At 45.6% G+C, this 24,478-nt stretch overlaps 1 protein-coding gene across 1 annotated transcript in view; it reads right to left on the bottom strand.

Moving 5' to 3' along the window:
* The window catches only part of LOC129829857 (voltage-dependent L-type calcium channel subunit alpha-1D-like), a 40,728-nt gene extending 16,616 nt beyond the window's left edge, over positions 1-24,112 (bottom strand). Inside the window, exons 1-14 of the mRNA XM_055891841.1 lie at positions 23,919-24,112; positions 14,793-14,898; positions 8,884-9,023; positions 8,628-8,773; positions 8,200-8,352; positions 7,714-7,910; positions 7,077-7,180; positions 6,801-6,943; positions 6,600-6,665; positions 2,963-2,965; positions 1,260-1,326; positions 1,145-1,171; positions 838-998; positions 386-611 (exon numbers count right to left, since the gene is read on the bottom strand). Of these exons, the coding sequence (XP_055747816.1) occupies positions 386-611; positions 838-998; positions 1,145-1,171; positions 1,260-1,326; positions 2,963-2,965; positions 6,600-6,665; positions 6,801-6,943; positions 7,077-7,180; positions 7,714-7,910; positions 8,200-8,352; positions 8,628-8,773; positions 8,884-9,023; positions 14,793-14,898; positions 23,919-24,037 (1,658 nt within the window). The 5' untranslated portion in view covers positions 24,038-24,112. The remainder of the gene's footprint in view (positions 1-385; positions 612-837; positions 999-1,144; positions 1,172-1,259; positions 1,327-2,962; positions 2,966-6,599; positions 6,666-6,800; positions 6,944-7,076; positions 7,181-7,713; positions 7,911-8,199; positions 8,353-8,627; positions 8,774-8,883; positions 9,024-14,792; positions 14,899-23,918) is intronic.
* Positions 24,113-24,478: the final 366 nt, after the last annotated feature.

The raw sequence follows: 24,478 nt of genomic DNA, 5'->3' as shown, positions 1-24,478 counted from the left end.
CAAGACAACACAAACAGATCTGGGACCAAGCTAGCAAGACAACACAAACAGATCTGGGACCAAGCTAGCAACACAACACAAACAGATCTGGGACCAAGCTAGCAAGACGACACAAACAGATCTGGGACCAAGCTAGCAAGATGAGACAAACAGATATCAGACCAAACTAGCAAGATGGCACAAACAGATCTGGAATCAAGCTAGCAAGACAGTACAAACAGATCTGGGACCAAGCTAGCAAGACAACACACACAGATCTGAGACCAAGCTAGCAAGACAACACACACAGATCTGGGACCAAGCTAGCAAGACAGCACAAACAGATCTGGGACCAAGCTAGCAAGACAGCACAAACAGATCTGGGACCAGGCCAGCAGTTACCTACCGTGTCACTTTGAACACCCTGAGCAGGCGGACGCAGCGCAGCACAGAGATGCCGATGGGAGGGATGATCTGCAACTCAACCAGGACCGTCTCCAGGATGCCACCACACACCACAAAGCAGTCGAAGCGGTTAAACAGAGCCAAGAAGTGGATCTGGAAACCAAAACTGTACATCTTCAACAGCATCTCCAGCGTGAACAACATCAACAGGATCTTATTGGCCCGCTCTGAAGGAAATACAGAGAAAATGAAGGTTATTTATTTATTTATGTATTTATTTATTGTTCCTGATGTCTATGTCACCATTTCAACCTGCTGAATTAGAGAGAAAATGACCCAGAGAAAAAGGGAGAGGGGAGGAGGACGTAGAAATAAATAGAAAAGAACAGATACAGGTAGGTGAAGACAGAAAGTAGAACAGACAGAGATGTAGAGAGGAGAGTGGATCCTAACCCTGCATCTCGGTGAGCCACTTGGGCTGGCCGTAGTGTTCAGAGGCGCTGGCTGCAGTGTTGAGAAAAACCAGAAGAAGCACCAGCCAATAGAAGTTCTGGGATTTGACTGCTACACGACAGTTTTTCCGAAAGGCGTGGTTCAGTTGGCATAGCTGGTCACTGAGTGAAGAGAGAATCAGTAGACACGTTATATGAGGAGCGGAAGGGTCAGAAACAGGCTTTGTCAAAAGTCTGTAGTGTACACTTTTTTAAAAACTGAAAATAAAACATTGTGTATATTCTTAGAGGTATCCTGCTCAACTTACCAGAAACTGTTGGCCATCATTTTAGCCCTACAAAAAAGGAGGAAGAACCATTAAAATATCACCATTGATAACAATGACAAATCAACAAAAAATGTACATTTGTTTATTTCCTTACATTAGAGATGCGCAGCAGCCATTGTCGTCATCTAAATATGCTCCAAATTCAGAGTCTGAATCCGATTCTGTTGAACACAGAGCCATAGATTCGATTTTTTGTTGTTGTTGTTTTTATTAGGATCTTCATTAGTCTTACTAGGGTCCGACACATAACGAAAAAGAACAGGCAAAAGACTTTACAATTTCTATACATTTAAAAACATGAACATGTAGTGTACTTGTGTGTGCGTGTGTATGCATCTATCAGTTAAACATACAGTGCATTGGGAAAGTATTTAGACCCCTTGACATTTTCCACATTTTGTTACCTTACAGCCTTACTCAAAATTATTATATACACTGCTCAAAAAAATAAAGGGAACACTTAAACAACACAATGTAACTCCAAGTCAATCACACTTCTGTGAAATCAAACTGTCCACTTAGGAAGCAACACTGATTGACAATACATTTCACATGCTCTTGTGCAAATGGAATAGACAAAAGGTGGAAATTATAGGCAATTAGCAAGACACCCCCAAAAAAGGAGTGATTCTGCAGGTGGTGATCACAGACCACTTCTCAGTTCCTATGCTTCCTGGCTGATGTTTTGGTCACTTTTGAATGCTGGCGGTGCTCTCACTCTAGTGGTAGCATGAGACGGAGTCTACAACCCACACAAGTGGCTCAGGTAGTGCAGTTCATCCAGGATGGCACATCAATCCGAGCTGTGGCAAAAAGGTTTGCTGTGTCTGTCAGCGTAGTGTCCAGAGCATGGAGGCGCTACCAGGAGACAGGCCAGTACATCAGGAGACGTGGAGGAGGCCGTAGGAGGGCAACAACCCAGCAGCAGGACCGCTACCTCCCCCTTTGTGCAAGGAGGTGCACTGCCAGAGCCCTGCAAAATGACCTCCAGCAGGCCACAAATGTGCATGTGTCAGCATATGGTCTCACAAGGGGTCTGAGGATCTCATCTCGGTACCTATTGGCAGTCAGGCTACTTCTGGCGAGCACATGGAGGGCTGTGCGGCCCCACAAAGAAATGCCACCCCACACCATGACTGACCCATCGCCAAACCGGTCATGCTGGAGGATGTTGCAGGCAGCAGAACGTTCTCCACGGCGTCTCCAGACTCTGTCACGTCTGTCACATGTGCTCATGTCCTCAGTGTGAACCTGCTTTCATCTGTGAAGAGCACAGGGCGCCAGTGGCGAATTTGCCAATCTTGGTGTTCTCTGGCAAATGCCAAATGTCCTGCACGGTGTTGGGCTGTAAGCACAACCCCCACCTGTGGACGTCGGGCCCTCATACCACCCTCATGGAGTCTGTTTCTAACCGTTTGAGCAGACACATGCACATTTGTGGCCTGCTGGAGGTCATTTTGCAGGGTACTGGCAGTGCACCTCCTTGCACAAAGGGGGAGGTAGCGGTCCTGCTGTTGGGTTGTTGCCCTCCTACGGCCTCCTCCACGTCTCCTGATGTACTGGCCTGTCTCCTGGTAGCGCCTCCATGCTCTGGACACTACGCTGACAGACACAGCAAACCTTTTTGCCACAGCTCGCATTGATGTGCCATCCTGGATGAACTGCACTACCTGAGCCACTTGTGTGGGTTGTAGACTCCGTCTCATGCTACCACTAGAGTGAGATCACCGCCAGCATTCAAAAGTGACCAAAACATCAGCCAGGAAGCATAGGAACTGAGAAGTGGTCTGTGATCACCACCTGCAGAATCACTCCTTTTTTGGGGGTGTCTTGCTAATTGCCTATAATTTCCACCTTTTGTCTATTCCATTTGCACAAGAGCATGTGAAATGTATTGTCAATCAGTGTTGCTTCCTAAGTGGACAGTTTGATTTCACAGAAGTGTGATTGACTTGGAGTTACATTGTGTTGTTTAAGTGTTCCCTTTATTTTTTTGAGCAGTGTATTTTAAATCTCATCAATCTACACACAATACCCAATAATGAGAAAGTTTAAAAAAAAAAATTTTTTGCAAGTAAAAAAAAAAGAAAAAAAAATATGTATTCAGGCCCTTTACTATGAGACTCGAAATTGAGCTCAGGTGCATCCTGTTTCCATTGATTACCCTTGAGATGTTTCTACAACTTGATTGGAGTCCATCTGTGGTAAATTCAATTGATTGGACATGATTTGGAAAGGCACACACCTGTCTATGTAAGGTCCCACAGTTGACAGTGCATGTTAGAGCAAAAACCAAGCCATGAGGTCAAAGGAATTGTCCGTAGAGCTCCGAGACGGGATTGTGTCAAGGCACAGATCTGGGGAAGGGTACCATAAAATGTCTGCAGCATTGAAGGTCCCAAGAACACAGTGGCCTCCATCATTCTTAGATGGAAAAAACACCAAGACTCCACAGAGGAACTCTGGAGTTCTGTTAGAATGACCATCGGGTTGGCCGCCCGGCCAAACTGGGCATCGGGGGAGAAGGGCCTTGGCCATGGAGGTGAATAAGAACCCGATGGTCACTAACAGAACTCCAGAGTTCCTATGTGGAGATGGGAGAACATTCTAGAAGGACAACCATCTCTGCAGAACTCCACCAATCAGGCCTTTATGGTAGAGTGGCCAGACAGAAGCCACTCCCATTAAAAGGAACATGACAGCCCGCTTGGAGCTTGCCAAAAGGCACCGAAAGAACTCTCAGGCCATGAGAAACAAGATTCTCTGGTCTGATGAAACCAAGATTGAACTCTTTGGCCTGAATGCCAAGCGTCAAGTCTGGAGGAAACCTGGCATCCTCCCTATGGTGAAGCATGGTGCTGGTAGCATCATGCCGTGGTGATGTTTTTCAGCGGCAGGGACTGGGCGACTAGTCAGGATTGAGGATAAGATGAACGGAGGATCCTTAATGAAAATCTGCTCCAGAGTGCTAAGGACCTCAGACTCAGACTCCCACCCGTAGCACGCGCTCCAGCAGGTATATTTCACTGGTCATCCCCAAAGCCAACTCCTCCTTTGGCCGCCTTTCCTTCCAGTTCTCTGCTGCCAATGACTGGAACGAATTGCAAAAATCGCTGAAGTTGGAGACTCATATCTCCCTCACTAACTTTAAGCGTCAGCTGTCAGAGCAGCTTACCGATCGCTGCAGCTGTACATAGCCCATCTGTAAATAGCCCATCCAACCAACTACCTACCTCATCCCCATATTTGTTTTTCTGCTCTTTTGCACACCAGTATTTCTACTTGCACATCCTCATCTGCACATATCACTCCAGCGTAAATTGCTAAATTGTAATTATTTCGCCACTATTAGCCTAATTATTGCCTTTCCTCCTTACTTAATTTGCACACACTGTATACAGATTTTCTATTGTGTTATTGACTGTACGTTTGTTTATCCCATGTGTAACTGTGTTGTTTTTGTCGCACTACTTTGCTTTATCTTGGCCAGGTTGCAGTTGTAAATGAGAACTTGTTCTCAACTGGCCTACCTGGTTAAATATAGGTGGGAGAAAAAAATATATAATAATAAACTCTGGTGAAGATTCACCTTCCAACAGGACAATGCAGAAGTGGCTTTGGGACAAGTCTCTAAATGTCTTTGAGTTGGCACAACCAGAGCCCTGACTTGAACCCGATCGAACATCTCTGGAGAGACCTGAAAATAGCTGTGCAGCAACGCTCCTCCTCCAACCTGACAGAGCTTGAGAGGATCTGCAGAGAGGAATGGGGAAAACACCCAAATACAGGTGTGCCAAGCTTGTAGCGTCATACCCAAGAAGACTTGAGGCGGTAATTGCTACCAAAGATGCTTCAACAAAGTACTGAGTAAAGGGTCTGAATACTAATGTAAATGTTATATTTCAGTTTTTATATTTATATAAATTTAAAAAGTAAAGTGGTCTGAATACTTTCCGAATGCACTGTACATGTCAATACATACACACAAAAAGTAGGTCACATAAGGGAAAGGCATTGTGCCGAGAGGTGTTGCTTTATTCATTTAAAAAACAACATGTTTGCTGTTCTCTTGCGTTATATGAGATGGAAGGGAGCTCCATCCAATCATGGCTCTATATAGTACTGTACGTTTCCTTGAATTTGTTCTGGACCAGGGGACTGTGAAAAGGCCGCTGGAGGCATGTCTGCTAGGGTAAGTGTGTGTGTCAATCATGCGTGTAAGTTTACTATGCAAACAATTTGGAATGAATGTTTCTTATTTAAAAAAGCAGTCAGTCTTTCCTCAACTCTTTGCCAAGAGGGACTGGCATGCATAATATTGATATTAGCCCTCTGATTGCAATGAAGAGCAAAACGTGCAGCTTTGTTCTGGGCCAGCTGCAACTTAACTGGGTCCTTCTTTGTAGCAATTGACCATATGACTGGACAATAATCAAAATAAGATCAAACTAGAGCCTGCAGGACTTGCTTTGTGGAGTGTGGTGTCAAAAAGCAGAGTATCTCTTTATCACAGACAGTTCTCTCCCCATCTTTACAACCATTGAATCAATATGTTTTGACCATGACAGTTTACAATCTAAGGTAACACCAAGTAATTTAGTCTCCTCAACTTGCTTAACAGCCACACCATTCATTACCTGATTCAGCTGAGGTCTAGAACTTAGGGAATGATTTGAACCAAATACAATGCTCTTAGTTCCAGAGATGTTTAGGGTCAGTTTATTACTGCCCACCCATTCTAAAACTGACTGCAACTCTTTGTTTATGGTTGTAGTGAATTCACTAGCAGTGGTTGCTGACGCGTATAGAGTTGAATTATCAGCATGCATGGACACACAGGCTTTGTTTAATGCCAGTGGCTGGTCATTGGTAAAAATAGAAAAGAGTAGAGGGTCTAGAGAGCTGCCCTGTAGTACACCCCACTGTACATGTTTAACATTCGAGAAGCTTCCATTACAGGAACCCCTCTGTGTTCTATTATATAGATAGCTCTGAATCCACAATATGGCAGGTTGAAAAGCCATATATAAAAGCCAACAGTAAAGCTCCCACAATCTTCTTATTATAAATTTCTTTCAACCAATCATCTGTAATTTGTGTCAGTGCAGTACATGTTGAGTGCTCTTCTCTATAAGCATGCTGAAAGTCTGTAGTTAATTTGTTTACAGAGAAATAGCATTGTATTTGGTCAAACACAATTTTTGTCCAATAGTTTGCTAAGAGCTGGCAGCAAGCTGATAGCAGAATGACTTTGGCTTCCCTCCAGGCCTGAGGACAAACACTTTCCTCTAGGCACAGATTAATGATATGGCAGATTGGAGTGGCTATAGAGTCAGCTACCATCCTCATTAGCTTTCCATCTAAGATTAGAGAGAGTCAATTAGTACAAATACACAGACAGTAACAGTGAGAAGAGGGTGACAGGTTATCATACCTCCGTCCTCGCTGTGTTTATACCAGCCAAACTTCTTCATCATTTTCTTCTTGGCAACAGCAGCACCTTATTAGGAGACACAAAGGTTGAATATATAGGTGTGAGGCTGTGTTTGTGTGTGGGTACAGTTATATGTTTGTATGTATTTGTGTGTGTGTGTGTGTGTGTGTGTGTCTCTCTTAGGCAGTCAGTTAACCATACGTTTGTTTCCTTCCTCATCCACATCCTCGGCCTCGATGAGCCAGTCCATGTAGCCACACATATCCTCCTCCATCTGCTTCTTATTCTGGGCGTCCTGCAGCTCTCCACGAGCCACAGCCTTCTCTCTTTCCTTGGAGAACTCTCTGTACACACAGACATGCACACATTTACGCACACACACATATAGAGGGTCATTACACAACCTACACTCGGACAAAGCCTTCACATACAAATCTACAACAAGACAAGCATATACACACACTTCAACTCACTCACCCGCTCAACACTCCCAATACAAGGTTGAGTACGAAAAACGAGCCAAAGATGACCAGAGAGACAAAGTAGACCCAGGGCATCTCAAAGCCAATTGCATCATTCATCTGCAGGAATGCAGAGAGAGAGAGAGAGATAGAGGGAGAGGAAGCATCATTAATCAGACACTGCACACAGGGTACAGATGTCAATTCAACTTCTATTCCACGTTGGTTGATTTAGGCAGTGTACCCAGTGGGTGTGTTCCATATTTATATGAAGATAGAGAGTTTGATCAGAGGAGGACAGACGTCGGATCTTAATTTGAGCCAGTTTGCTACAGCGGGAAAATAATCCTGCAGCAACAGGAAATGTGAATTATTAGGTGGATTAGAATGCATTTTGCAGGGATTGATACATTTTCCGAAAGGGAAGACTGAAATGTCAAAGTGGAAATTACAAACTTCAGAAGCCTCAAATACACTACAAGTTAAGATCCTAAAAGGGGAAAAAAAGGACTAGTGTGCATCTGAAATGGAACTATTTTTCCTATGTAGTGTACTACTTTGGACTAGAGTCCACAATGCCCACAGCTTTCTGGTCAAAAGTAACGCACTATAGGGAATAGGGTACCATTTATAAAAATTAAGTCTGATGTTACCCAGTAGAGCACATCGGTCCAGCCCTCCATGGTGATACACTGGAACACAGTCAACATGGCAAAAAATATGTTGTCGAAGTTGGTGATCCCACCGTTAGGCCCCTCCCACGGTCCTCTGCACTCTGTCCCATTGCCAACACATTCCCGCCCGTTTCCAGCAAATGCACACGGTGTGGGGTCATCATCCACGTTCAGTTCTGGTAGAGAGGACAACATGGGGATGTCAATCCTCGTGACAAATGTATTTGTCTTCGTAAAAAGATGAAATCCAGGCATCCAAAGCATTAATTGATAACAAACTTCTACAGTATGTAAATAACTTGTTTTTCCCCAGTCTGTGTACAATGACTGTGTGTACAATGACAGTAACATTGTTATATAGTGTTTGAATGTGTATGTACAGTATTGAGCAGTGTATATGTATATAAGTATAATTGTATTATTATTATTATTATTATTATTCTGTTGTAAAAGGGGAGTCTGTACCTGTGCCCACGTAGAAACAGGTCTTGTGCATTCTGCCGAGGAAGAGCTCCAGGCCAATGATGGCATAGATGATGATGACAAACATGACCAGCAGACCAATGTGCAGCAGGGGAACCATGGCTTTCATGATGGAGTTCAAGACAATCTGGAGACCTGGACACACACACACAAACACAGCAGAGAGTTTTACTGAAACACACACACACACACACACAAACACAGCAGAGAGGGGTTTTAATGAAACACACACACAAACACAGCAGAGAGTTTTACTGAAACACACACACACACACACAGCAGAGAGTTTTACTGAAACACACACACACACACACACACACACACACACACACACACACACACACACACACACACACACACACACAAACACAGCAGAGAGGGGTTTTAATGAAACACACACACAAACTTACTGGGCACTCCAGACACCAGCCTAAGGGGTCGCAGCACCCTAAAGGCTCTAAGAGCTTTAACATCCAGTCCTCCTGGTTTGCCTGCTGCATGATGGGAATCTCCAGGCTTGTGGTCAGCCGTCCCCTCAGCAACCACACTGAACAACCTGCAACAACAGCCACACAACAATCAGTCAGCACACAACAATACAGCAAAAACACCATAAATAGAAAGGAGGGGGTAACAGAAGTGGAATGGAGACATGAGCTAGCATACCCGACGACGACGATGACAAAATCAAGCAAATTCCAGCCACTGCGGATGTAGGCGCTGGGGTGCATAACCAAGCCATAGGCCAGGATCTTAGTGAAGGTCTCAATGGTAAAGATAACTAGGAAGATGTACTCTACTTGTTCCTGCACTCACAGAGAGGAAGAAGATGGCATGGTCAAATACACATACTTATTAATTTGTCTGTTTACTGTAATCAGTCAAGAGCAAAGACAGATGTTGGGAAAATTAGGTAAAGACAATTTACAAGATGTCTGTGGAAGTTCATTATGCAGGGTTAATATGCAACTAATATCCTAATGAATATATTATATGTAGGGATGTATTGTTTTAATGTTGATATACACTACCGGTCAAAGGTTTTAAAACACCTTCTCATTCAAGGGATTTTCTTTATTTTTCATATTTTCTACATTGTAGAATAAAAGTGAAGACATTAAAACTATTAAATAACACAAATAGAATCATGTAGTACCAAAAAAGTCTTAAACATATTCTTCAAATAGCCACCCTTTGCCTTGATGACAGCTTTTTAAACTCTTGGCAATCTCACAACCAGCTTCACCTGGAATGCTTTTACAACAGTCTTGAAGGAGTTCCCACATATGCTGAGCACTTGCTGGCTGCTTTTTCTTCACTCTGCGGTTCGACTCATCCCAAACCATCTCAATTTGGTTGAGGTCGGGTGATTGTGGAGGCCAGGTCATCTGATGCAGCACTCAATCACTCTCCTTCTTCGTAAAATAGCCCTTACACGGCCTGGAGGTGTGTAGCGGCATTGTCCTGTTGAAAAACAAATGATAGTCCCATTAAGCCCAAAGCAGATGGGATGGCGTATCGCTGCATAATGCTGTGTTAGCCATGCTGGTTAAGTGTGCTTTGAATTGTAAATAAATCACAGACAGTGTCACTAGCAAAGCACCCCCACACCATAACACCTCCTTCTCCATGCTTTATGATGGAAAATACACATGCGGAGACCATCTGTTCATCCACTCCGCGTCTCACGAAGACATGGCGGTTGGAACCAAAAATCTCCAATTTGGACTCCAGATCAAAGGACAAATTTCCACCGGTCTAATGTCCATTGATCGTGTTTCTTGGCCAAAGCGAGTCTCTTCTTATTATTGGTGTACTTTAGTGGTGGTTTCTTTGCAGAAATTCGACCATGAAGGCCTGATTCACACAGTCTCCTCTGAACAGTTGATGTTGAGATGTGTCTGTTACTTGAAGTCTGAAGCATTTATTTGGGCTGCAATTTCTGAGGCTGGTAACTCTAATGAATTTATCCTCTGCAGCAGAGGTAACTCTGGGTCTTCCATTCCTGTGGCGGTCCTCATAGGAGCCAGTTTCTTTATAGAGCTTGATGGTTTTTGCGACTGCACTTGAAGAAACTTTCAAAGTTCTTGAAATGTTCCGGATTGACTGACCTTCATGTCTTAAAGTAATGATGGACTGTCATTTCTCTTTGCTTATTTGAGTTGTTCTTGCCATAATATGGACTTCGTCTTTTACCAAATAGGGCTGTCTTTTGTATACCCCCCTTACCTTGTCACAACACAACTGATTGGCTCAAACGCATTAAGGAAAAACATTCCACAAATGAACTTTTAACAAGGCACACCTGTTAATTGAAATGCATTCCAGGTAACTACCTCATGATGATGAGTGTGCAAAGCTGTCATCAAGGCAAAGAGTGGCTACTTCGAAGAATCTAAAATATATTTTGATTTGTTTCATACTTTTGTGGTTACTACATTATTCAATATGTGTTATTTCATAGTTTTGATTCTACAATGTAGAAAATAGTCAAAATAAAGAAAAACCCTTGAATGAGTAGGTGTTCTAAAACTATAGAACGGCAGTGTATCTACTACATGCGGGGCGGAAGGCAGGCACCGTCACGTTGATGGCATATATAGGTCAAAATGTGTGCACAGGAGTAAGGAGCCATAATAAGCCTGTCACTAGAGCGCTAGTCAGTAACCCTGGGCCAAATGCATCCTTATGCTGCTCATTTCTGGCACCACAGTCACTGGGCTTCTATGTCAGGCTGGAATAGAAAGGCAGCCAAAACCTGGCCATATCATCCTGGTCAAGCAAGGTGATGTGACAGATTAGAAGGATAAGCTATAGTAGTATAATGAATGCATGAAGACATAGTGTATCACTATAGCAGAGAGGGGGTGGGGGAGGATTATGGGGAAGCGTCAGACTTCAGCCTCTGTTTCCTCCCCACAAATTCTAATCCAATAAAGGGATCTACTCCAAGATCTATAAAGGGATTTAAGGAGAGTACTATCCAACCACTGTCCTGCCCCACAGCCAAGCAGATGGACTACACTGACCCAGCATGATGATCTGCAAGGTTGTGTTCAGCGCCATGGCATAGATTTGACATATACCCTGATGAAGACAGCTTGTCTGTCGAAACGATGGTCGTAAATATTTTTGCATCTGAGCTCCTAGAGTGTGCGGTTCTCCTTTATTTTTTTAAGTGTTCCACTCCGCTAGCCAGCACCTCGCCTAAATAGGTGTGCGTTTCTTTCGCCTATATATAGATTTTACAAGTGTCTGGAACTCTATTGGTGGGATGAGACGCCATTCTTTCTCGAGAAATTCCGTCATTTGGTGTTTTGTTGATGTTGGTGGAAACGCTGTCTCAGGCGCCGCTCCAGAATCTCCCTAAATGTTCAATTGGGTTGAGATCTGGTGACTGAGACGGCCATGGCATATGGTTTACATCCTTTTCAGGCTAATCAAACCACTCAGTGACCACTCCTGCCCTGTGGTGGGGGCGTAACCATGATAGCCAAAATAATGGCAAAAATAATGGCCTTCCCAGCATTTTTATACATGACCCTAAGCATGATGGGATGTGTGGAAGCACCTGCTTTCAATATACAGTTGAAGTCAGAAGTTTACGTAAACTTAGGTTGGAGTCATTAAACTTGTTTTTCAACCATTCCACAAATTTCTTGTTAACAAACTATAGTTTTGGCAAGCTGGTTAGGACATCTACTTTGTGCATGACACAAGTACTTGTTCCAACAATTGTTTACAGACAGATTATTTCACTTATAATTCACTGTATCACAATTCCAGTAGGTCAGAAGTTTACATACACTAAGTTGACTGTGCCTTTAAACAGCTTGGAAAATTCCAGAAAATGATGTCATGGCTTTAGAAGCTTCTGATAGGCTAATTGACATAATTTGAGTCAATTGGAGGTGTCCTGTGGATGTATAACAAGGCCTACCTTCAAACTCTGTGCCTCTTGCTTGACACCATGGGAAAATCAAAAGAAATCAGCCAAGACCTCATACCGCTCAGTAAGGTATGAGTTCTGTCTCCTAGAGATGAACGTACTTTGGTGCGAAAAGTGCAAATCAATCCCAGAACAACAGCAAAGGATGTTGTGAAGATGCTGGAGGAAACGGGTACAAAGGTATCTATATCCACAGTAAAACGAGTCCTATATCAATATAACCTGATAGGCCGCTCAGCAAGGAAGAAGCCACTGCTCCAAAACCGCCATTAAAAAAGCCAGACTATGGTTTGCAACTGCACACGTGGACAAAGATTGTACTTTTTGGAGAAATGTCCTCTGGTCTGATGAAACAAAATAGAACTGTTTGGCCATAATGACCATCGATATGTTTGGAGGAAAAAGGGGGAGATTTGCAAGCCGAAGAACACCATCCCAGGCGTGAAGCATGGGGGTGGCAGCATCATGTTGTGGGGTTCTTTGCTGCAGGAGGGACTGATGCACTTCACAAAATAGATGGCATCATGAGGGAGGAAAATTATGTGGATATATTGAAGCAACATCTCAAGACATCAGTCAGGAAGTTCAAGCTTGGTTGCAAATGGGTCTTCCAAATGGACAATGACCCCAAGCATACTTCCAAAGTTGTAGCAAAATGGCTTAAGGACAACAAAGTCAAGGTATTGGAGTGGCCATCACAAAGCCCTGACCTCATTTTCCTATAGAAAATGTGTGGGCAGAACTGAAAAAGTGTGTGTGAGCAAGGAGGCCTACCAACCTGACTCAGTTACACCAGCTCTGTCAGGAGGAATGGGCCAAAATTCACCCAACTTATTTTGGGAAGCTTGTGGAAGGCTGACCGAAACATTTGACCCAAGTTAGACAATTTAAAAGGCAATGCTACCAAATACTAATTGAGTGTATGTAAACTTCTGACCCACTGGGAATGTGATGAAAGAAATGAAAGCTGAAATAAATAATTCTCTCTACTATTATTCTGACATTTCACATTCTTAAAATAAAGTGGTGATCCTAACTGACCTAACACCTAACACAAGGAATCTTTACTAGGATTAAATGTCAGGAATTGTGAAAAACTGAGTTTAAATGTATTTGGCTAAGGTGTACTTCAACTGTACTTTGTATCCCTCATTTAGGCAAATGTTTCCTTTATTTTGGCAGTTACATGTACATAAACTACAGTGGAATTGTTTTCTATAAGAGATCACAGATCAGATCATGTCCTCTGCCATAGAGAGAGGGGGGAGGGGCAGAGGGGCTTACATGGGGATGGAACAGATGGTCAGTGTTTAAGTATCATTGTCTCTTATACGGTCTCCTGATCTGAGTCAGACCCCCAACTTTTCCTCTTTAAAGGGGCAATCAGCAGTAAAAACAATAAAGCGTCTTCTCCGCCCGTTTCGATAAAAAGCTGAGGGATGGGGCTGGGGAAATGTAACCACTCTCAAATTCAGAGACAGAGCTATGGATGCATGTGTAACTAGTGTGAAATGGCTATCCAGTTAGCGGTGCACGTTAGTAGTGTTTCAGTCGTGACATCACTCGCTCTGAGACCTTGAAGTAGTTGTTTCCCTTGCTGTGCTGCGGTAATTATGCTTCGTGGGTGACCTTTGACAATGTGTTCAGAGGGTCCCTGGTTCGAGCTCAGGTTAGGGCAAGGAAAGGGACGGAAGCAATACTGTTACATTAGTGCTGTGACCCGGATCACTCAGTTGGGCTCTGCCCAGCTGCTGGGGTTTCTGTGGAGAAGGAGGAGGTCAAAGGGGGTTGAGTGTAACTGGAGTGAAATAGCTTGCTAGTTAGCGGTGCGCACTAGTAGAGTTTCAATCGGTGACGTCACTCGCTCTGAGACCTTGAAGTAGCTGTGGCTTTTGTGGAGCGATAAGGTAATTATGCTTATTGGGTGACTGGTGTCGATGTCTTCAGAGGGTCCCTGGTTGAAGCCCAGGTTGTGGCAAGGAGAGGGACGGGAAGCAATACTGTTACACAAGGACTGACCATCCATGAAATCAGTATTATAGTTTTAACCATGTTTTAAGGCTATAAAGTATGTTTACTTTTATTTTGTTTACAAACAACGGATTAAAACAAGCTGATATTTTGGGTTCTGATCGGATATGACAGTTGAACTGAGTTCATGTGGGATTTATACGTTATATTGTTCAGGAATCAATGGGTACATAGCATAAATTTATAAGACAATACATGGATGTAGAAACTGCAGATTGCCCCTTTAACGGCATTATTCTTTAGGATTACACCCCTACCTTTGCAGAAAATGTTGTAGTCTACCTGTTGGATTTTCCCTAGACTTTAATACCACATCTCACTTCATAAAAGACCTCCAGACTTTCCTGAAGTTGTTCAAATACTTTGAGCATTTGTTTGTGCCTGCCTAGAGTCCCAGATGGGTTTTGCACTTTTAGGACTATTCCACTGATTCAATTGTGCCAAGTAAGCTCAGCTAAATTAGCTAAGATTTCAAATACAGTATATCTATTTGAACCCAGGTTTGGCCATTATATAGCACTCCCAATAAGCCAGCCTCTATGATCTCCCTGACTGACACCTCAGCCTCTATATCAGCTGCCTTGCACCAACTCACCAGGTTGTGGTTGGTGGAATTGGAGTCCTCCTCTGGGAAGGGTTTAGATACACCCAGGGCCACACAGTTGGCAAAGATAGCAAGTAGAATGAAAATATCAAAAGGTCTGCAGGACCACAGTTAAGGGTAAATACTACACACCACAGTGAATGCATGATTGACTTACAGTTTTTCTCAATTGCGTACAAGCAATTTTTGGGTCTGCGTTTAAATGTATTGCAGAACAACAATGATCAAATGCTCAAAATACATCTACAAAACATCTGATAATTTTCTTGCCTTTGTACCTGACGTGCATATCTTAGACCACCTTTTGAAAAACGTTAAATACAAATGTCATCAGTAAATACAAAATTCACTGTTAGGTGTTTTTTTCACAGACATTGTCTTCATTAGAAGAGAAATGTGTGCAATTATCTTCACTGTTTCCTGCTATCAGTAAATACTACTGCACAAAAGTCCAAATCACCCCATCAAGGTCATTCCATGTACTGTACAATGTAGGGAAAGATCTAGGCAATGGAGACTGTCTAATTTGTATGATTTTGTACAATATTGCTGACATGCAGATGTAGAGGATGAATGAGCTTACTTTCTAAGTATCTTTGAGTCATCATCTCTAACATTGTGACCTTCTATTATAGAGGTTTGCTTTGGTGTGGACTGAGGCCTCCACATTCATATCAGTTGTGTTACTCCATTGTATTCACCTTTCCTTATTTATATTGTGGATTGTGTTTCTGTGTGCCGATGCAAAGTCTACAAAACTGTGAGCAAACCAGCCTATGTATTGAACACATGGAATTGAATTGTGATAATATCAATATCAATGAATGAATTCTGCACACAATGTGCTTATTTTTTATTGAATTGATGTGTAGGAAATTGTTTGGTGAAATATGCATAATAGGAGAGGAATTGCCCATAATTCTGCACCTTTGGATAGTTGTACTTTCAATTTTGATCACCGTGATTTGGTGACTGCAAAGAAGATGTATTGTTCCCTTTCAGCCAGTCGCTCAGTATAACATACTATGGGGAGTTAATGACCAATCATATCCACCTGAAGAAAACTGAAATCACACCACACGGGCCAATGGATGCCGAGCCCACCCTCGTAAGCCTCACCTTCCTGGCTATAATACCGGGACTTGCATTCTTTTTCTCAATTCTTGCTCTTCAGCTTGCCTGATGGAAGAACGTGTCACGTAATTTACAAACACAAATACTACGAGATTTGGCTCCGACTAAGGTGTCTGTTACTGGGGAGAAAGTACTTGTCCCCCTAGATGTTGTGAGTTTTGGGTCTTGGTATCGATTTTTGTGTTTGCTAAAAACCCACTACTTTCTGCTCTGCTTGTGTAGCCAGTGCTTCCTTACGTGAGTAAGATGGCCAGTGGTAAGTGTAAGTTAAAAAATAATAACCTGCCAAGTTTGAACCTAAAAAGTACTCTAGGGCATGTGGTTTCACAACTTATATTAAAGATACTCACGAGTGCTGTCATGTTTGTCTGGGTTGGAAACACCCTCAGGAGGCTTTGGCTCGGACCAGTTCATGTGACAATTGTCTCCGGCTGGGTTCAACTTCCATTGGGTGTCAGGCTGACTTTGTGAGAAAGATTGTGTCTGCTGGTGAAGGGTCTTCCGGTGAAGCGACTTCGGGAATGGGGAAAGCCGGGGGAAGGGGTCCTGTTCTTGGGGCCCTCCTCCCCAAGCATTTACTGTGGCAACAGTGCTCCCAAGTGGCTCGGTCAATGGGGGCAAGTTACTGGTTGCTGAAGTCCCCGGACCCAGTGTGGGCCGGGTATCAGAACGGCGGTTTCACAAAAGTACATTGTTTTTACCCAAGGTTCCTCTGTGTTCAAGTGTATCGAGAGTGCGGTATCATCCAGGTGTGGGCATAATAAACACAGTTCCTTCCCTACATTCAGACATACAGTTGTCAAGAGTGGTGGATATGAAAAGAAGCATGACAAAAAACTGATCATCCCAGTCCTCAGAGTGGTGCTCTACCCATTCAGGAGCTAATTTATGGGAGACTGGCAGCGTGCTCTGTCCAGTGGCGGGCATGCTGTCACGTTCTGACCTTAGTTCCTTTTTTATGTCTTTATTTTAGTTTGGTCAGAGCGTGAGTTGGGGTGGGCATTCTATGTTGTTTTTTCTATGTTTTGTTCTGTTGTTCTATTTCTATGTGTTTGGCCTAGTATGGTTTTCAATCAGAGGCAGGTGTCAGTCGTTGTCTCTGATTGGGAGCCATATTTAGGTAGCCTGTTTTCCTTTGTGTTTTGTGGGTGGTTGTTTCCTGTGTCTGTGTTTGCACCATACGGGAGTGTTTCGATTTTCGTTTGTTCATTTCACTTTGTTATTTTGTAGTGTTCAGTTTTATATATTAAAATGGACACTTACCACGCTGTGTATTGGTCCGATCCTTGCTACTCCTCAGACGAAGAGGACGAGAACCGTTACAGAACCACCCACCAAAAAAGAACCAAGCAGCGTGGTATTGGGCAGCAGCAGAAATCTCTGGACTCATGGACATGGGAGGAGATTCTGGACAGAGAAGGACCTTGGGCACAGGCTAGGGAATATCGCCGTCCCAAGGCAGAGCTGGAGGCAGCGAAAGCTGAGCGGCGGTGGTATGAGGAGGCAGCACGGCAGCGCGGCTGGGACGAGAGGCAGCCCCAAATATATCTTGGGGGGCGGGGGGGCACACGGAGAGTGTAGCTAAGTCAGGTAGGAGACCTGAGCCAACTCCCAGCGCTTACCGTGGAGAGAGAGTGCCCGGGCAGGCACCGTGTTACGCGGTGAAGCGCACCATGTCCCCAGTGTGCATACGTAGCAGCTCCTCGTATCGGCCGGGCTAGAGTGGATATCGAGCCAGGAGTATTGAAGCCGGCTCAGCGCATCTGGTTTCCAGTGCGTCTCCTCAATCCGTGTTATATGGCACCGGCCCTACGCACTGTGTCTCCCGTGGGTCTGCACAGCCCAGTGCGTCCTGTGCCTGCGCCCCGCAAGTGCCGGGCTAAAATCAACATCCAGCCAGGACGGGTTGTTCAGGCCCTTAGTTCGAGTTTGAGACCTCCAGTGCGCCTCCACGGACCGATCTATCCTGTGCATCCTTCAAGGACCAGGCCTCCAGTAGATCTCTCCAGCCTGGTGAGTACTGTGCCTGTTCTAAGAACCAAGTCTCATGTGTGTTCCTCCAGTCCGGATGCTCCAGAGCCGCCCGTCTGTCCCGAGCCGCCAGAACCGCCCGTCTGTCCCGAGCCGCCCGTCTGTCCCGAGCCGCCAGAGCCGCCCGTCTGTCCCGAGCCGCCCGTCAGTCCGGAGCCGCCTGAGCCTCCCGTCAGTCCGGAGCCGCCTGAGCCTCCCGTCAGTCCGGAGCCGCCTGAGCCTCCCGTCAGTCCGGAGCCGCCTGAGCCTCCCGTCAGTCCGGATCCGCCTGAGCCTCCCGTCAGTCCGGATCCGCCTGAGCCTCCCGTCAGTCCGGCTCCGCCTGAGCCTCCCGTCAGTCCGGCTCCGCCTGAGCCTCCCGTCAGTCCGGCTCCGCCGGAGCCTCCCTCCAGTCCGGCTCCGCCGGAGCCTCCCTCCAGTCCGGATCCGCCGGAGTCTCCCTCCAGTCCGGATCCGCCGGAGTCTCCCTGCTGTCCGGAGCTGCCGGAGTCGCCCTCCTGTCTGGAGCTGCCCCTCAGTCCAGAGGCGCCCCTCAGTCCAGTGGTGCCCTTTACTAGGGTCTCAAATCTAGGGTCGGTGACGAGGGTCGCCGCTCCTAAGGTATCACAGAAGTGGGCCGAGACTATGGTGGAGTGGGGTCCTCGTCCCGCTCCAGAGCCGCCACCGCGGTAAATGCCCACCCAGACCCTCCCCGGTAGGTTCAGGTTTTGCGGCCGGAGTCCGCACCTTTGGGGGGGGGGGGGGGGGGGGGTACTGTCACGTTCTGACCTGACCTGTTAAATGTTATGTTAAATGACCTTAGTTCCTTTTTTATGTCTTTATTTTAGTTTGGCCAGAGCGTGAGTTGGGGTGGGCATTCTATGTTGTTTTTCTATGTTTTGTTCTGTTGTTCTATTTCTATGTGTTTGGCCTAGTATGGTTCTCAATCAGAGGCAGGTGTCAGTCGTTGTCTCTCACTTGGGAGCAATATTTAGGTAGCCTGTTTTCCTTTGTGTTTTGTGCGTGGTTGTTTCCTGTGTCTGTGTTTGCACAATACGGGACTGTTTCGATTTTCGTTTGTTCATTTCACTTTGTTATTTTGTAGTGTTCAGTTTTATATATTAAAATCCGATCCTTGCTACTCCTCAGACGAAGAGGACGAGAACCGTTACACATGCGTAATTTCACTATGGGTGATGAGGACGGTGACGAGGGGGTACGGTCTGAGGTTGGCTGTGCGTCCTCTTCCTTTTCGTGGCGTAATCAATGTTCCCCGAGTTCCTAGCGCCTGTATTGAGAGGGATTTCCTCTCTCTTTCAAAAGTAGGCTATTAGGGTGGTCCCCGTGTTAGAAGTACAGAGTGGTTGGTACCTCTTAGTTCCCAAGAGCGATGGAACGTTGCATCACATCCTGGACTTGCGTGTTTTAAACAAGCACCTCAAGGCTTGCAAGTTTAAAATGCTCACACTTCGCCGGCTATATTGGTTCACGTCCATAGATCTGAAGGACGCATATTTTCATGTGGTTTCTCCCTGGCCTCCCGAGTGGCGCAGCGATAGGTGTCACTACAAATCTGGGTTTGTTCCCAGGCTGTGTCACAGCCGGCCGTGACCAGGAGACCCATGAGGCACAGTGTCGTCCGGGTTAGGGGAGGGTTTGGTCGGACCCCATATCCTTGTCCAATTGCGCTCTAGAGACTACTTCTGGCGGGCCGGGCGCATGCACGCTGACTTCGGTTGCCAGCTATACAGTGTTTCTGTGTTAAGCAAGCAGTGTGTCAAGAAGCAGTATGACTTGGTGGGGTTGTGTTTTGGAGGACGCATGGCCCTCGACCTTCGCCTCTCCCGAGTCCGTATGGGAGTTGCAGGGATGGGACAAGACTGTACCTACCAATTGGGGAGAAAAAGTACAAAATAATAAAACATTTCTCCCTATCGCCCCACACCTTTCATATGCTGGTGAAGGTGGCTTTAGCACAGGTCTGGTGCCAGGGGATCAGAGTATTGGCCTATCTGGACTTTTGGCTGGTCGTAGTGGAGTCGAGGGAACAGGTGAAGCTCCACACTGCCACAATGTTTTCACATATTCAGTCTCTGGTGTTCATAGTGAATCATTGGACTCAGTTCTGAATCATGCATTTATGTCCCAACAGATGAGGGTCGCATTCCAACTCTGTCTGGCACAGTTCTTCTATGATCGCTGTGGTGCCTCTGGGACTTCTGTTGAGGTGTCTGTTTCAACGCTGGGTGATTGCTACATGTCTGGATGTATCTCGCCACTGCCATTGGTTGCTCATGGTATCCCCATCTTACCTAAGGGTGTTGACTCCTCGGAGGGACCCGTGACTGCTGTTCAGGGTAGTGTCCCACTGGGAGATCACAATAGACGTATCCTTACTGGGATGGGGAACGCTGTGTGTGGGCTCTTCAGAAAGAGGTATTTGGTCAACAGCGGAGGGAAAGGGGTGGGCGTAGATTGGCAAGGCCGGCGTATATCTTTATGCATCGCAAGAAAACGTGCATTGTCGTCTGTTCTTCTCAATGAGGAATCTGGGCGCTCCGTTGGGAACGGATGCTTTGGCGTATCAATGGTCTCGAACCCTGCTCTAAGCGTTTCTTCCGGTGGACCTGATTCAGGCCACAATGGAGAGGGTCCGTCAGGAGGGTTTATGTTGATTCTGGTGGCTTCCCGTTGGCCAAGACCACCCTTGTTCCTGGGGTTTGTCCGCCTGTTGGGCTGGGACCCGTGGAGGGTTCCATGTAGTTGGGATCTATTATCCCAGGCGGACGAGAGAGTTTGGCACCCACGACAGCAGATTTGGGATCTGGGGCCTCCCGAGTGGTGCAGTGGTCTAAGGCACTGCATTGCCGTGCTAGCTGTGCCACTAGAGATTGTGGGTTCAAGTCTAGGCTCTGTCGCAGCCGGCCGCGACCGGGAGACCCATGAGCTGGAACACAATTGGCCCAGCGTCGTCCGGGTTAGGGGAGAGTTTAGCCGGCAGGGATGTCCTTGTCCCATCGCACACTAGAGACTCCTATGCTGGGCCAGGCGCGGTGCACGTTGACACGGTCGCCAGGTGTACAGTGTTTCCTCTGACACATTGGTGCGGCTGGCTTCCTGGTTAAGTGGGCATTGTGTCAAGAAGCAGTGCGGCTTGGTTGGGTTGTGTTTCGGAGGACGAACGGCTCTTGACCTTCGCCTATCCCGAGTCCATACGGGAGTTGCAGCGATGAGACAAGACTCTAACTACCAATTGGATACCATGAAAACGGGGTAAAAAAATAAATAAATAAAAGATATGGGATCTGGGGGTTTGGCCCCTGAAAAGGTTTATTTTTATGGCTAGGGGTTTACCCTTGAACATGATTACTACTATGCAATCGGCGCGTGTGCCCTCTACGAAAGTGTTGTAAACATCTAAGTGGTGTGCTTTGAGGGTAGGTGTCAGGTTAAAGGAGTTTCTCCTTTTCAGAGCTCTTTGGTGGAGATTTTCATGTTCTTGTGAGAGATTTTTGAGCAGGGCCTTTCTTTTTCCACATTGAAGGTTTATATGGAAGCCATCTCGCCATGTCATTTAGGTATTGACTGCTCTACCCTGGGGTCTCATCTGGTGGTGCGGTTCCTGAAAGGCGTGCGTTGGCCCAGACCGGTGTCTAAGTCTATGTGTCACGCCCTGAACATTGTAAGCTGTTTTTTCTCTGTGTTGGTTGGGGCGTGATGGTGACTTGGGTGGGTTATCTAGGTGTATTTGTATGTCTATGGTGGCCTGATATGGTTCCCAATCAGAGGCAGCTGTTTATCGTTGTCTCTGATTGGGGTCATATTTAGGCAGCCATTTTCCTTTTGTGTTTGTGGGATCTTGTCTATGTTTAGTTGCCTGTCTGCACTATTTGTATAGCTTCACGTTTCGTTCGTTGATTTTGTTGTTTTGTTTAGTGTTTCATTCATTAAAAGAGAATGTACGCATACCACGCTGCGCCTTGGTCTCACTAATACGACGATCGTGACACTATGGCTCCAACCTGGAACCTGGCTTTGGTCTTGGACACTCTGTGTGAGCCTCTGTTTGAACCATTGTCATCTGTGGACCTGAAGGTCCTTTCATACAAGACTGCTCTGCTCAGCCTTGGCTTCGGACGAGCGCATTGGGGATCTCCACACACTATCAGTACACCTTTCCTGTTTGGAGTTTGCACCTGGCGAATCCAAAGTGATGTTATGTCCTAATGCAGCTTTTGCCCCCAAGGTCCCTGGCGTATGAAAGCAAAGGATGAGGGTTGCCTAGGTGTGTGTGTGCTCATTGTTTAGGGGCATGAGGATTTGTGATATCGCTGCTGCAGCGAGTTGGGATTCCCCACATACCTTTGTAAGGTTTTATTGCTTGGATTTAACTGCTCCGTGTGTGGCTAATAGAGTTCTTATGGCTGGGTCCGGGAGTAGGTGTTAGGCAGCATGCAGATTTCGCATTTATCCGGGTTACAACAGTTCTCTGTAGGTTGGAGCCTTGGGCTGCCTTGGCAGCGCGTGAGTACACTGTTTCTAGGTTACTTCAGGTTTCCTGTGGGTTTGAGACTCGGGTTGATTCTATGCAGCGTGCAATTTACCAAGTCACGACAGGTGTTCTGTTGTTTTGGACTTGCGGTTCCTTGTACGAGTTCTGGCATTTTGGGCTTGCAAGGTAAGCATTGTTCTTGGAACCTTGGGGTCTATGGACTTTGGCTGCAGTGGCAGAGTGTCAATGCGCATAGCCACTTAGCAGCAGGTTCTGGTTCCCTATATGGGACTCTGACAGTTCAGGCCCCATGAGACTCTGACAGTTCAGGCTTCTCGTGTAAGCCGGTGGAACCTGTGTGCTTGGGTTGCCATGGGCCTCCTAGTTTGGTACCCTCTGAGCCAGCTTGGCGTGTTATTGTATGTCTCCATAGTATGTTATACAGAGTGATCGACCGTCAGGGGATTGGGCTTGCTGAAGAGCGGTACTGAATTGAATAAATTAATACGATCCCCGGTATTACAGCCAGGAAGGCAGGGCTTCCAAGGGAGGGCTCAGCATCTTTTGGACTGTTGGGCGTGATTTCAGTTGAATATGATTGGTCGTTGACTCTACATACTATATTATTGTCACACTCTGATCTGTTTCACCTGTCTTTGTGATTGTCTCCACCCCCCTCCAGGTGTCACCCATCTTCCCCATTATCCCCTGTTTATTTATACCTGTGTTTTCTGTCTGTCTGTGCCAGTTCGTCTTGTTTGTTCAAGCCTACTAGCAGTTTGTTTCAGAGCCTGCTTTTCCCCAGTCTCTCTTTTTCTTGCCCTCCTGGTTTTGACCCTTGCCTGTCCTGTCTCTGAGCCTGCCTACTCTGCCTGGCGAGTGGTACCTTTGCCCAACCTCTGGATTACCGACCTCTGCCTGACCTGACCCTGCCTGCCGTCCTGCACCTTTCCCCCAATTCTCTGGACTATTTACCCCTGCCTGCCTTGACCTGTCTATTTGCCTGCCCCTTTGGGATTATTAAACTATTGGTTATCTGACGTGGTCTGCATCTAGGTCTTACCATCATATCTGATAATTATAACTTGTTTCCTCCTTCAGGGAACAGTAGTGATATTCATAACTGTATGATATACTGCGATTTTTAAAAAACAGACAAACTTTCTGTTTTGTCTGTTTGGACTCAAGAGATAAGTATGGTTGCGTTATTTTTGCAGGCAGTTTTTTTGATTAATGTATTTGCAATTTGGATGGTATAATATAGTTTTGTTTAATGTATTTATGTTTTAAGAAGGCCACTTTTACACTACATTTACTGTTTTGCAAAAGGCCAGAGTTGTGTCTTGTGGACAGTGTTTGAAAGCGACAACATTAGTCTCACAACACAGGAGGGGGTTTAACATGCACGCACACACACGCATGCGCACACACAAATGCACACACACTAAGACACACATACTTTCACACACACACAGAGGTACATCATCATTGAAGGATATTTCCATTCAACAAGGGCCAGGGCAGCCATGCGGATGGGGTTACTGAGGGTGAGGCAGCAGAGCGCTCGAGGAGCTCGGAGAGCAGATTTATTGGCTTGCATCTGCTTCTTCTGTCCTCCACCTCTCTTCTTGCCCGAGGCAGCAGAGCCAAGGGTGTCGGACTTGTCCCCGACAACCGAGCCAGCCAAGGAGACGCCATCCTCTGCAGGAGACAGAGGGAAGATAGTCACCATTCATTCACCAAATGTATTTTCTAGGTTATTGCTATGTAGTTACTATGCACTACTGTCTATACAATGTTGTGTATCATTTATTTGTATTTACTAGTCTTTAATATCTAGCCTATCAAGTGGCCTACTCTTTAAGTGTCAATTACTCAAACTGACCAATAATAATTGACAGTAATGAAAAGAAAGTATTATAAACATATCAAACCTGGGAGATAATTTGGATCCTTCTCTGTCCTTTGATACTCATATAAAACATATCTGAAAAGCATACTTTTTCCATCTAAGAAACATTGCCCGGCTCAAACCATTGCT

Source organism: Salvelinus fontinalis, chromosome 31 (assembly GCF_029448725.1).
Source record: "Salvelinus fontinalis isolate EN_2023a chromosome 31, ASM2944872v1, whole genome shotgun sequence".
NCBI classification, from domain to species: Eukaryota; Metazoa; Chordata; class Actinopteri; order Salmoniformes; family Salmonidae; genus Salvelinus; species Salvelinus fontinalis.
The sequence above is the reverse complement of the archived record's forward strand: the minus strand, read 5'-3'. Positions and strand labels throughout refer to the sequence as shown.